Consider the following 14,499-nt stretch of genomic DNA (forward strand, 5'->3'; position numbering starts at 1 on the left):
CCCCTAGGAAACAAACACAGAGGAACAAAGCACAAACTCTTGTACAAGAATGTTCTTTTATATTTTTTTAATTTACTAATTTGAGAGAGAGAGTACATGAATGTGTGGGGGAGGGGCAGAGAGAAAAAGCCAGAGACAGACTCCCAAGCAGGCTCTATCCTGTCAGCACAGAGCCCAAGATAGGGTTCAAACTCATGAACCATGAGATCATGACCTGAGTGGAAATCAAGAGTCAGACACTTAACTGACTGTGCCACCCAGGCACCGCATAAAAGAATGTTCTTATTAGCTATATTTGTAATAGCCCCAAAATGGAAATAACCCAAATGTCCATCAATAAATGAAAGAATTTATAAGTTGTGGTATATCCACCCCAACAGAATGTTACTCGGAATAAAATTGATTGAGACACAAAATATGAATGAAATCTCAAAATTATGCTCAATATTAAAAAAAAACAGACAAAAAATACTATATATGGTGTGCTTCCATGGTGTTTATGGGGCATGGGGCAAGGAAAGAGTGAGGTACAGGAGTCATTAGAAAGTAGCACAAAGAAACTTTTGGAGATGATATATTCATTATATTGACCGTGGTGACAGTTCCACAGGAGTATATATGTGTCAAAACTCACTAAGTTGAGGGGAAGATGGTAGAGATGAAAGCACCAGGAATTTGTCTCTCCCACCTAGATAACAATTACACTGACAGAATTTGTCTGATGTAACTATTTTGGAACTCTGGAGTCTGTTGAAGGCTTGCAAATTGCAGAAGGAGCCTTGTATGATAAACAGTGGTTAATTTTGTTTAGTTTTAACACTTAATACAGTAGCAACTACCCATTCCACACCCGAAGCCAAATGGCAGGCATCTGTCATGTTCCTAGAGCAGCTTGCACGCATTATGGGAGCCTGGGTGGACAAAAAGGATCCTGTCTTCCAAATACTGGGGATCTACGCTCTGCTGATCGCTGCTTTTGATCACAGAGGTACAGACAACAAGGCATAATCACAAAGAAAAAGAAAATCTGAATATACCTATACCTAGTATATATACCTAGTAAGGAAACAGAACCAGTAAGAAAATCTTCCAACAACAACAACAACAATAACAACAGCGGCAATGACATCTTGGACCTGATGGCTCACTGGTGAATTCTACAAAAGAGAATTAATATCAATCCTTCTCAAGCTTTTCCAAAAAACTGAAGAGGAGAGAATACTTCCTAATTCATTCTTGGAGGCCAGCATTACACTGGCTCTACCAAAGCTAGAGAAAGACACTACAAAAAAACTACATACCAAGATCCTCCATGAACAGTGATGCAAAAATCCTCAACAAAATACTAGCAAGCAAAATTTAGCAGCATATTAAAGGGATTACACAATATGACCAAGCAGGTCTATTCCTGGAATGCATGGATGGTTCAACATATGAAAATCTATCAATGTAATAGGCCACATCAACAGAATAAAGGAAAAATAAAACACATGATCATCTCAACTGATGCAGAAAAGCATTTGACAAAAAACCCTTTTCATGATTAAAAAAAAAACCCAAAAACTAGGAATAAACTACCTCAATATAAAAGCCATATGTGAAAAACCTACAGCAAACATAATATTCAACGGTGAAAGACTGAGAGCTTTTCCTCTAAGATCAAGACCAAGGCAAGGATGCCTTCTACTTCTACTTAACATAGTACTGGAAGTTCTAGCTAGAGCAATTTAATCATGTAAAATAAGTAAAAGGCATCCAAGTCAGAAAGGAAGATGTAAAATTATTTTTGTTTGCAGATGACTTGATCTTATATGCAGAAAATCCTAAAGATTCCACACCCAAAAAAAGCTGTTACAATATATCAGTTCAGCAAAGTAGCAGATTACAAAGTCAACATACAAAAACTGGTTGCATTTCTATAAACTAACAATGAACAATCTAAAAAATAAATGACGAAAACAATTCTATTTACAATAGTATCAAAAAGAATGAAATAGTTAGGAAGTAACCTAACCAAGGAAGTGAAACACTTTATAATGAAAACCACAAAAGATTGCTGAAAGAAATTAAAGACATAAATAAATGGAAACACATCCCATGTTCCTGAACTGGAAGACTTAACCTTGTTAAAATGTTGATACTACCCAAAGCAATCTACAAATTCAATGCAATCCCTATTAAAATCCAAATGATATTTTTTGTAGAAATAGAAAAACTCATCCTAAACTTCATATGGGATCTCAAAGGACCCTGAATAGCCAAAGCAATCTTTAAAAAGAACAAAACTCATACTTCCTGATTTTAAAACTTACTATAAAGTTACAGTAATCAAAACAGTGTAGTACTGGTGTAAAAACACACATACAGACCAACAGAATAGACATAAACCCAGACCCTCTCATCCATAGTCAAATGATTTCTGACAAGGGTGCCAAGACCATTCAATGGGGAAAGGGCAGTCTTTCAACAAATGGTGCTGGGAAAACTGGATATCGACATGCAAAAGAATGAAGCTGGACCCTTACATAACACCATACACAAACATGAACTCAAAATGAATCAAAGATCTAAATATTAAGACCTAAAAGAGTAAAACTCTTAGAAGAAAACAGAACAAAAACTGAATTCAACAATGATTTTCTTGGATATGACACCAAAGACATATGGTAACAAAAAAAAACAACAAACAAATTGGACTTCACATTAATAAAAAAATTTTGTGCATCAAGAGACACTATCAATAGAGTAAAGAGACAACTCATAGAATAGGAGATATTTGTAAATCATATCATCTGATAAGAAATTAATATCCAGAATATATAGAGACCACTTAAAACTCAACAACAAAAAAACAAAATCCTGGTTCAAAAATGGGCAAAGGAATTGAATAGGCATTTCTCCAAAGAGGATATACAAATGGCCAAAGAGCACATGAAAAGATGCTTAACATCACTAACCATTAGGGAAATACAAATCTAAAACTACAATGAGATACCACCTCATTAGAAGAGATACTACAATGAGATACCACCTCATTAGAAGAGATACTATTTTAAAAAAAGAAAAGATCAACAATAGCCAAAGTATGGAAAGAGCCCAAATGTCCCTCGATGGATGAATGGATAAAGAAGATGTGATACACACACACACACACACACACACACACACACACACACACACACACACACACACACACACACACACACACTGGAGTATTACTCGGCAATCAAAAAGAATGAAATCTTGCCATTTGCAACTACATGGATGGAACTGGAGGGTATTATGCTGAGTGAAATTAGTCAGTCAGAGAAAGATAAAAATCATATGACTTCACTCATTTGAGGACTTTAAGAGACAAAAAAGATAGATATAAGGGAAGGGAAACAAAAATAATATAAAAACAGGGAGGGAGACAAAACAGAAGAGACTCATAAATATGGAGAACAAACTGAGGGTTGCTGGAGGGGTTGTGGGAGGGGGGATGGGCTAAATGGGTAAGGGGCACTAAGGAATCTACTCCTGAAATCATTGTTGCACTATATGCTAATTTGGATGTAAATTAAAAAAATAATAAAATTAAATTAAAAAAAATAAATAAAAGACAAGAAAACAAGTGTTGGCAAGGATGTGGAGACAGTGGAATCCTCTTGTGCATTGTTGGTGTGAATGTCAAATGGTGCAGCTACTGTGTAACACAGTTCCTCAAAAAATTAAAAACAGATTTAGCCATATGATATAGCAATTCCACTTCCAGTAACATACCCAAAAGAACTGCAAGCAGAACCTCAAAGAGATATCTGTACACCCATGCTCATAAACAGCATTTTCATAATAGCTAAAATGTAGAATCAACTGAAGTATCCATTGCTGGATGAATGGATAAACAAAATATGGTACATACATACAATGGAATATTATTCAGCCTTAAAAAGGAAGGAAGGGCAGCTGGGTGGCTCAGTCTGTTTAGCATCTGACTTTGGCTCAAGTCATGGTCTCAAGGTTCTTGAGTTCGAGCCCTGCATAAGGCTCTGTGCTAACAGCTCAGAGCCTGAAGCCTGCTTCAGATTCTGTGTCTCCCTCTCTCTGCCCCTCCCCCACGTTCTCTCTCTCTCTCTCTCTCTCTCTCTCTCAAAATAAACATTTTTTAAAACTTAAAAAGAAGGGGCTCCTGGGTGGCTCAGTCGGTTAAGCGGCCGACTTCGGCTCAGGTCATGATCTCGCAGTCCATGAGTTCGAGCCCCGTGTCAGGCTCTGTGCTGACAGCTCAGAGCCTGGAGCCTGTTTCAGATTCTGTGTCTCCCTCTCTCTGACCCTCCCCCGTTCATGCTTTGTCTCTCTCTGTCTCAAAAATAAATAAACGTTAAAAAAAAATTTTTTTTAAAAACTTAAAAAGAAAAAGAGGAAGAAATGTCTGCACTATGCTACAACATGGATGAATGTTGAGGACATTATGCTAAGTGAAATAACCCAGTCAAAAAGGCAAATCATAATCCTTCATAATCCTTCTGCCCTGAGTTAGCATTTCTGCCATTCTCCTTAAGAACCATTCCAAACCATCTCTACTGTCTCTAGTGTTGACTAGACTTTCCACTTGACTCCAATCTCTCACCTTATATCCATTTGACACAGATGTCACTTCCCTCAAATTTCTCTCCCTCTTACCTATATATTATCTATATCTGCACCCATCTTCACTTTCTTTTCTACAGTCTCAAATAAGAACTCTCATTTCTAACCTCCCCATTTGTGCTCTTTTTGGCAACTCCTCCTACTTCTGAAGCTGGGTCATTCATAATCCATTCTCTCTCTTACGTGTCCTGCTTATTCAACATTTTTATCTTTACTGACACCTTTTCTCCATCATCTAAACATGCACAAGTCTCTCCCATCTCCCTATATCCCCTCCCTTGACGTCTACCATCCTCCAGCCACAACTATCCCATTTCTTCTAATTGATTTTCATCTAATCTTCTCAAAAGTATAGTTTACACTCAATGTGTGTTCACTCAGTTGCTCTAACATGGCTGGCTTTGGCCTCCAGTGTAGTATCAAAACTACTCTTCCTGAGGTTACCAATGATTTCTTAGTTACTTAGTTCTTAGGGAACCTATTCTCTCAAAGCATGCTATAGGACTGAGGAGAAAGAAAAGGCCCTCTTCTAGTACCCACTGCTCCTTCAAAATCACTATGTCTTGGAGTGCCTGGGTGGCTCAGTTGGTTAAGCGTCCGACTTCGGCTCAGGTCATGATCTCGCAGTTCATGAGTTCTAGCCCAGCATCAGGCTCTGTGCTGACAGCTCAGAGCCTGGAACCTGCTTTGCATTCTGTGTCTCCTTCTTTCTCTCTGCCCCTCTCCTGCTCACACTGTCATCTCTCTCTCTCAAAAATAAATAAAATTTCAAAATCACTGACTCCAATCCTCACATCAACTAAGGCTTATGATATTCATCTATACCACTGCTCAGCAAATTTTTCTGTAAAGGGCCAGATAGTAAACAGTTTAGGTTTTATGGGCCACATGGTCTCTTTTTACAGGTACCCAATTCTGCAAGGCAAAAGCAGCCATAGACAATACAGAAATGAATGCATATGGCTATGTTCCAATAAAACTTTATTCATAAAACCACGTGGTGGGCTGGATTTGGTCTGCAGGCCATACTTTGCTGACTCCTCCTCTTTGCTCTCACCTGTGTCACCCCAGACATTTCTACATGCGTCAAGAATTTGCCATCCGACTCAGTCCTCATCACCAGCCTAAATAACAAAGCACAGTGCCTGGCACCTGGTAAGCATTCCATAAAATGTGGCTATTTTAAAAAGCCACATGAATAAATTTAAATTTATTTAAATAACAATTTATTTAATTATTTAAATAATTTTAAAATTATTATTAAAAAAATTATCATATGGACACTCAATAAATCTGTGGATGACCATCTAGCACTTGTGGCTCTCAGTCTCTTCATCTGCTTAACTGTCATACTCTGGACTTTGTCATCACTGTAGAGCACTCAATCTCTAACATCTAAACTCTAATACACACTGATCAAAATCTCCTGTTTGTCATTCTCACTCCTTTTATGCTTGCTCTTCAACCTCAATGAGCCTCCAATCCACTTTTATGTCGATTGTCTCCTAATCCATGAGCTCCCACCCATCTTTACTTCCTTCCTATCAAGCTTGATCTCCTGGCCCATTAACTGATCCATCCTTTCACCTACACCTTCAACTCCTGTTTTCCCTCAACTATACCAGATTAGCAAAATCCTGTACCATCCCATCTATCTGCTTTCCCTATTCCTATTCCTAGATGGCCCAGGAATGCTGAAAATGTGTCACAGATCAATTCCATTACAAACTTATGCTCTCCACCCTCAGTTGGGACTCCAGCACCATCCAGTAATACTTTCTCCAATCCTCTCCCATATATTCCAAACTTCCAAGGCTTAAAACTCCTCAAGGCTCCTTAGGCTATATGCTTTCTCACACCTTCAAACGACAGATTTGCCTTGGGCTCTAGTCCCAGAAAAAGAGTTGGTTCTACTCCAATCCACTAGCGGTGCTCTGGATCCATCCCTGCCCCTTCTCCTCCACCAATACCACAAAAACTAAACCCTGAACAATCCAGCCACATCATATGACTTTCTTCACTGCTCTTTAACCATGGATACATTGCTTATCCTGAGCTTCCTCATCTTCAGAAGGGTGATATCCTTGCAATGTTGTCGTGAGTGTAACAGATCTTGAAGTACCTGACATATGATAATCATTCCATAAATGGTGCAATTATTATTATGTTAACAGCTTGAAGGTGAAAGGCAGTTTCAAGAGATGGAATATAGGGTTGGAGACCTTCAGGGGGAAAGGGGAAGCATACTGAAAAGAGAGAATAATTTCCCTTGCCCTAAAATATTCCAATCCTTTGGTGAATATAATCAGTTACTTTGTCAATTACAGTAATTAAATGTATGACTACTCTCTGCTACTCTCACCATAGTCTGGAGCGTGCAACTCCTCTTGCAGTATAACGCTGTCCAACGAGAAGATGTGCTCTGGGTTCTAAGTCTTTTCCAAAAGAGAATACTAACAAATCTTCCTTCTATTAATCTAGATTTAAAGTGATATTCATTAAAAAGGAATTACAGCAATGTTTAACCACTGAGAGGTGTCAAACAAAAGTATTCTATTAGTGATTGTGTCAGAAAGAAGAGAAGTGCAAAATCTGGGGGCAAAAACTGATAGGGTAGTGGTGAAATGCCAAAAAGAAACAGGAGATGGCTTGAAGGGGGCTCCTAAAAGATAAATCCAAGACAATTTGAGCATCAAAAAGAATAATGATGGTAATGGATTCTAACACAATTAATTAAAAAAAGAAAGTCCTTGTCCTTATGCCTATATAGAATAATAAAAAAACAAAACAGGGGCGCCTGGGTGGCTCAGTTGGTTAGGCGTCTGACTTCAGCTCAGGTCATGATCTCGCAGTCCATGGGTTCGAGCCCCACGTCAGGCTCAGACAGCTCAGAGCCTGGAGCCTGTTTCAGATTCTGTGTCTCCCTCTTTCTCTGACCCTCCCCTGTTCATGCTCTCTCTCTCTCTCTGTCTCAAAAATAATGTTTAAAAAACAAACAAACAAACAAAAGAGCTCCAAGAAAGAGAAAAACCATTTATAGAATAGTACCAGTTAATAAATGTGGAAGGAATAAAGTAACTCGAAGATCACCACTGTGCAACCTCCAAAAGTAGAGATCATCTCCATGATGTGAAAAACACTAGGTGAAGAGTTAACAGGAAATCCGCAAGAGTGACAGGATATCTGCATAGTCCTGAAATATTACTCCACAGATTACTTTTTAAATGTTTGTTTATTTTTTAGAGAGAGTATGCATGTGCACATGTGTGAACAGGGGAGGAGCAGAGAGAGACAGGGAGACACAGAACCCAAAGCAGGCTCCAGACTGAGCTGTCAGCACAGAGCCCGATGCAGGGCTCGAACTCACAAACCAAACCATGAGATCGTGACCTAAGCCAAAGTCAGACGCCCAAGTGACTGAGCCACCCAGGTGCCCCAAATCCCAAGCAAGCTCTGCACCATCAGCACAGAGCCGGTGCTGGGCTCCAACTCATGAAATGTGAGATCATGACCTGAGCCGAGATCAAGAGTTAGACGATTAACCAATTATGCCACCCAGGCACCCCACTTTTTAATTACAAAGATTACAAAGGGAAAAATGTACCTTTATAATGGAGATATCTGGCAGTTGTCCTCTTAATCAAGTGATGAAACTTAGCATCAATAGTGAAAATAACCTAGTATTATGTGGCTGCAATAAGCACACAGCATCACCCACATACTTTACCCAAAATCTTTTATACTGAATTAATGAATAAAAAGCAATCAATCAGTCTAAAGTCTTATTGCTCAAAATGTGGTCTAAAGACCAGAATCATATCATCTGGGAGCTTGTTCAAAATACAAAGTCTTGGGACCCTAGACAACTCAATCATAATTTGCATTTTAACCAGACCTTCAAATGATTCACAGGTACAAAGTTTGAGAAGTCCAGTATAAGACAAAACACCTAGACTTTTCAAAAAAAACATCAATGTCATTAAAAAAAAAAAAAAAAAAAAGCAGTGTGGGAGGGGCTGCTCTTGATTTAGAGAGACCTAACCACCAAAAGCAATGAACAAATCTTGACTGAATCCTGGATCAGTGGGGGGAAAAGTTATAAAATACATTTCAAGGAGGCAACTGGGAAAATTTGAATATGTGCCTTTTATAAAGTTATATTAATATGAAGGTTCTTAGATGTGATAATGGTATTTAATAACAGAATTTTCTTATTCTTAGAAGATACAGGCTGAAATATTTAAGGTAATATGTCTACAACCTATTATTTTTTTTTATTTGTTTATTTTGAAAGAAAGAGCAAGCAGGGGAGGGGCAGAGAAAGAAGAGAGAGAGACAGAGAGAGAGAGAGAGAGAGAGAGAGAGAGAATCCCAAGCAGGCTCCACACTAACAGTTCAATGTGGGCTTGAACTTACAAACCTTGAGATCATGACCTGAGCTGACAACAAGAGTTAGATGCTCAACCAACTGAGAGACACCCAGGTGCCCCCACAATCTACATTTATATAACTCATAAAAACATACGGAGGGAATGCATAAATGGCATGGTAACAATTGGTTACTCAAAATGAAGAGTATGTAGGTGTCTATTGTGCTATTCTTTCATTTTTCCTTTAGGTTGAAGACTATTAAATAAAAAATGAAAGGTGAGAAAACTTCAATTAATCCACAACAGAAATGGTTAAGTTTTTGGCAGCAAACAGCATAATTTGTATACAACCTTGCATCTATCTTAAGATCTACTGTAGAAAATACAGATAAGCGTTCAACAGATGTTTGATGAGGGAAATGAAATTTATTTATTTAAATCGTATTTCAGCTGGCAGAAATTCTTAAAGCTGCTCCAACCAGCTGGCTGTCAGATTTATATGGAACTATGGACTGTCATGCAGTGAGAGGCAATAGAGTGTGACAGTAAAGGTTTTAGGGTCAGTCAGTCCTAGTGAGGGGTCCTTGGGCAGATTTAATCTCCCAAAGCCTCAGTCACTCTTTCTATAAAACAGAAATAAAATAGTACCTTTTAGGGTGGTTATAGAAATTAAATAATATATAAGATAATGAATATAAAATACTTAGCATCATTAATAAACATTAACTAATTTTATTTATCAATAAAGTTAGCTAAAAGGTATTCCATAAAATGAAGCTAACGTTTTTATGGACCATATTTTGACTTTATTTTGAGGATTACAAGTTTTCATACGATCTAGGGGCCTTCTGTGACAATTTTAAGTCAAGGGGAGAAGGCAAAACTATTTTTACTTCTTATTTTTATTTGGTATCTTGAAGAAAACGCATTTAGTAAGATGATAAGCAATTTTTCCCCAAGTTGTAAAAGCATTTTAGTTCTTCAACTTAATCTTAGTGAACCAGTATAAAGTACTGAAGATTAGCAAAATGAAGCTATTAAAAATGACTTACAGAATCAAATTCAATACTTAGAAAATTTGGAAATAATTTTGTCAAGTTACCTTAAATTCTCTTGATTAGAAGAGTTGTGAAAAGCCATGTTTTCATGGGAATTTACTGAACACAGTTTTCTGGAAATACTTAGACAAAAAAATAAGCACCTATCTTTTTGGCTTAAGTGGACTTGCATCTACACGAAACAGAACTGACTTCAATACATGGATGACAGTCTACCCCAATTATTCTATTAAATTCTAAGCAGTCTCTCCTAAAGGTTGGCAACTATAGCTGGCAGGCCAAATCCAGCCCACTGTTATTTTCATTAATATAGTTTTACTGTAACACAGCCATGCTCATTCATTTATGTACTATATTATGTATTGTATTTCAAGTTGAAAAGTTGCAACAGAGACTGTATGGCCCACAAAGCCCAAAATATTTACTGGCCCACAAAGCCTAAAATATTTACTATCAGTCTTTTATAGAAAAAAATTGCCAACCCCTACTCTAGAAAAGCAATCCAAAAAAGGAATAAATCCTGTTCAGGACTCACCTGAGGGGTTGTCTTTTTGTATTGATCACCTCCATCTATCACATCCCTCATGATTTTTTCCTTGAGAAATTCATACTCTTCTGGACTCAGGTGAAGAGACTCTATGGTTTTTCCACAGCCCGAACACTGACCACTGTAATTACAAAAGTTTGTGTTAAATGGTATCCTGGAAAAGAATTTTCTCTAGAATGAATAATCCTAGGACAGAAAGAAATTGAAAGGTAATTTAAAAAGAATGTTATAATCTTTGTGATCATCACATGCAATTTTTTGTAAAACTGATAATAACACACATTAGATATGCCAGAAAACCCGAAAAAGTAGACTGCTGGGCATCCAGATAAAGTATTTAAACTTATTCCCAAAACACAACTGGGTCCCAGATCTGTAGGGCAAAATATCTCTGAGGCTTCACATAAGGCTCACTGCACCTATGGGAAAAACATGTTGAGCACTGCAAATCCTCCATATGCCAAATATGGCTTTTTTTTCTTGGGTACTCTCTTAATTATCCTATTTCTAAAATATTCTTAAAATGTTTTTGATCGGTAGCAACAAAACCTCCTAAACCTGAATCAAACAAGTTAAAAATAAAATACTGGTCTTTACCTTCCCTGGATTGTTGTGAACTGTCCTTTCCATTGTTCCCCAGGAACACTACAAAAAAAGATTACAACACCAAATCATTACGTCAGATTCCTAAAACTTGAAACAATATAAACAAATTGATAAAATAAATGAGATAATAATTCTAATTTTTTAAAAAAAAGAAAAAAGGTCAGATTCCCATAGAACCAAAAAATAGGCATTTTATTTAGAAACTGTATTTAGAAACTCGGCAGGCAAGAGCTCTGAAATGTTCAGGATACTTCCCCAGGATGGTTTAATTAGAAGAGTGGGTGATACACTGTGATGGGGCTAAGGAGGGAACAGTACCCTACTGTGGACCTCCTTCCCTTCACTTCTCTGGTCATTCAACCCTCATCTTCAAGTCTAAATCTACTTTCACGGGATTGTGCAGCTAACATTAATAGTGTAACCTCTAAATCAAACTCAACTCTTTCTCCATGAAGCTGCCAGAGATTGTTCCTGCCCAGAGTAATTCCTTCCCTTACACTATCTTCTTATACACCACTATTAACTGTCAAGTATTGCATTCTCCATTAGGTTGTGAATGCCATCATAATAGATCTTACATCACAAAACACCCAAAGTGCCTACCCAAATGGAAGCATTCAAAACTACCTGATTTATTTGCTCAATCAATGTATTCCTTTTTTTTCTCTCACATATACTACCATCAGTTTCTAAGGACTCTGTTGCCTTCTCCTTCCCTAGTTCATAATTCAGGATCTCATCATCTCTCATTCAAACCTACAATTGCCTCCAAACAGATCTTCCTATTTCCAATCTTAATCCCTCTCCAACCTTTTTTTCTGTTTTGGCAATTACCTTTTTTATTTTTATTTTTTAATTTATTTTTTGAGAGAGAGAGGAGAGTGAGTGCACACGCAAGAGAGCAGGGAAGGGGCAGAGAGAGAGAGAGGGAGACAATCTTAAGCAGGCTCCATGCTCAGCGTGGAGCCTGACACAGGGCTCTATCTCATAACCCTGAGATTAGGTCTCATGACCTGAGCCAAAATTAAGAGTAGGATGCTTAACCGACTGAGCCAGGTGCCCTGGAACTCTACTCTAAGGTAACAGAACAAAACCCAAAATCCTTGGCATTCAAATAATTTCACAATCTAGCTCCTCCACTCATATTCAACAAATTTGTTAAATAAGATAATTAAACATGATTGCTACTTCAAAGCTCTGTGCAAAGGATATACATATAGTTGAAAAGAGAAAAACAGAAAAAGAATGAATTTTTTTGAAAGTGCCTAAAAAAAATTAGTAGTGAATCAGTGAATAAAAAACTGAAGCAATAAATAGGGTCACAGCCAGGAACGTGAACAAAAAGCAAATGGAAAGCAGAGAGCCTTGGAGAGAGCAGTTGGGTGATGGAAAGATACAAAATGAACTGGAATGAAGAGATTTTCCACTTTTAACACTCGCATATCATGTTGCTCAGGCTTCCCTTATCTGTTCTAAACATCCAAGTTGATGAAATGCATAGATTAAACAGATACCAGTCACTAGGTTTCAGAAGAACTTCTGAAAATACTAATATGATCCAAAGACAGCTCCAGTTTTCTTGCTATAAACTCCAGCCATAAGTACTATTGGTAGGCACATCAAAGTGAATACCTCAGAAAAAACAGATGATCCTTCCAAACAGAAAAAATACATAAAAACATACAAATGATCTATAATTTCCCTTTTACGTGATGAATGGAAAATACAACAACTTGTTTATGCTATTACTTTTTTTAAAGAGAGAAAATGTTGTCTTTAACGAGAAATAAATCTCAAGGAAGGAAAGTATAATTTGAATAGAGTAATTCTCAGCAACAAAAAAAGGAGGCAGCTGCTTTTAGATAACAGTTTCAATTAAAAACATGCATATAAAAAAATTAAAATTACCTCTCAAACCATGTTTTTATACTGTGTGCAAATGATTCCCCAGGATATAGATGATTATTTCTTAGATACAAAAGAATGTCAAATAGCTTGTTTGAATACTGATCATCTTTTATGTTTTTTCCAAAATCAAAGAATGCTTTTAAAGTTTTCAACATAGGAATAAGATTATGACCCAACAATTCCTGATACAAATTCCACGCTAGGTTTACATCTTGGTGAAGGAGGGCTCCCTCGATACAATCATTGTAGTTCTTTTTTGAAGGAATCATGACTTTTTTGATATCCTCTAACAGCAGCAAGGCCTCTTTCCATCTGTCTGAGTGGATTAATCCTTGGATGAGAAGAGTATATCCTCCAGGTTCTAACCTCTTGTATCTGGCTTTCATGATTTCATAGACATCAATAACTTCTGATATATGTTTATGAAAGACGCAGAGATACAAATACTTGACCAGCAAATCATAGCCTACAATACCATTGTTTTTTGCAGCTACCCAGGCTAACAGAGATTTGGCCACATCTATAGAGCTATGGCAGTGAGCCATTTGTGAAATGATCCAACTTTCAAAATTAGCCTTTCCTTTGAAATCTTCCTTCAATTTATCCCACTCTTCTGAATTCAGAGGTCTTGTTGGAAGTTGCATAGTGTTCCTCACAGGTGGCAAGCCATGATCTTCCCTATGAGTATTCATCTGTGATCTCTTCTTAGCTGCTCCAGCAGCAAAAAGATGGGAATCAGAAGAAACTTGATTACTGCCTTCATCTCCTTTCCTGAGATATCTGGCCTTGGCAATCAGAAGATTCACTGCTTTAGTATTTTGTGGAGACACCGTTTTAAGAGAAAACCACTTCTGTTGGTTCCTGATGCCACAATAGTCTTTGAGAAAGAGAGAGAAATAAGAGTGTCCTGGGCCTACGCTAAGGTATGGGTTGCTCTTCCAAAACTTAGGAAGGCTTCGAATACCAGTGAAACAGAAAGTCATCATGCGGTGAGATCAGCACCAGATATAATTAGAGAGATGTTCATAAAGCCCCTACTTCTACAGCGTAATTAAGGAATTGGGCGTGAGGGGCGAAGAACCAAAGCACAATTTCTTAAAAGATGATTTTCATTTTCTCACAGACAAATCAAGGATCTGCTTTTTGGGCTATTAATACAACGAAGTCTGGTGAGTTCTCTCCATTAAACAACCATCCAGGGACAGCCAATGTTAGTCACAAGTCCCAGAACCAGGCGATAGGGCAGGAATCTTCTGGTGGCAGATAAATTCCAACCTATAAACCTGAGGAAAAAGCACAAGGAGGTCCGTCCAATTTGTTTCGCGTGTGTGCCCTTGAAAAAAGGTAGGATCCCATGGGAGCCTTGCTGACGGAAGGGCTT

At 37.7% G+C, this 14,499-nt stretch overlaps 1 protein-coding gene across 5 annotated transcripts in view; it reads right to left on the reverse strand.

Moving 5' to 3' along the window:
* The window catches only part of PRORP (protein only RNase P catalytic subunit), a 137,812-nt gene that overhangs the window by 122,736 nt on the left and 577 nt on the right, over positions 1–14,499 (reverse strand). For 3 of the 5 annotated variants that reach the window (XR_015252426.1, XR_015252427.1, XM_025919519.2), the window contains exons 2-4: positions 13,119–14,401; positions 11,202–11,249; positions 10,593–10,725 (exon numbers count right to left, since the gene is read on the reverse strand). Coding sequence is in view for 3 of the 5 variants with exons in the window: in XM_025919519.2 (XP_025775304.1) it covers positions 10,593–10,725; positions 11,202–11,249; positions 13,119–14,104 (1,167 nt within the window). In the remaining 2 variants the exon portion in view is untranslated. Of the gene's footprint in view, positions 1–10,592; positions 10,726–11,201; positions 11,250–11,650; positions 11,672–13,118; positions 14,402–14,499 lie in introns of those variants that run through there. The other 2 variants (XM_086709927.1, XM_086709928.1) reach the window with 2 other exon arrangements.

The sequence above is a fragment of the Puma concolor genome, chromosome B3 (genome assembly GCF_028749965.1).
Source record: "Puma concolor isolate L17-30 chromosome B3, mPumCon1.1.hap2, whole genome shotgun sequence".
Classification (NCBI taxonomy): Eukaryota; Metazoa; Chordata; class Mammalia; order Carnivora; family Felidae; genus Puma; species Puma concolor.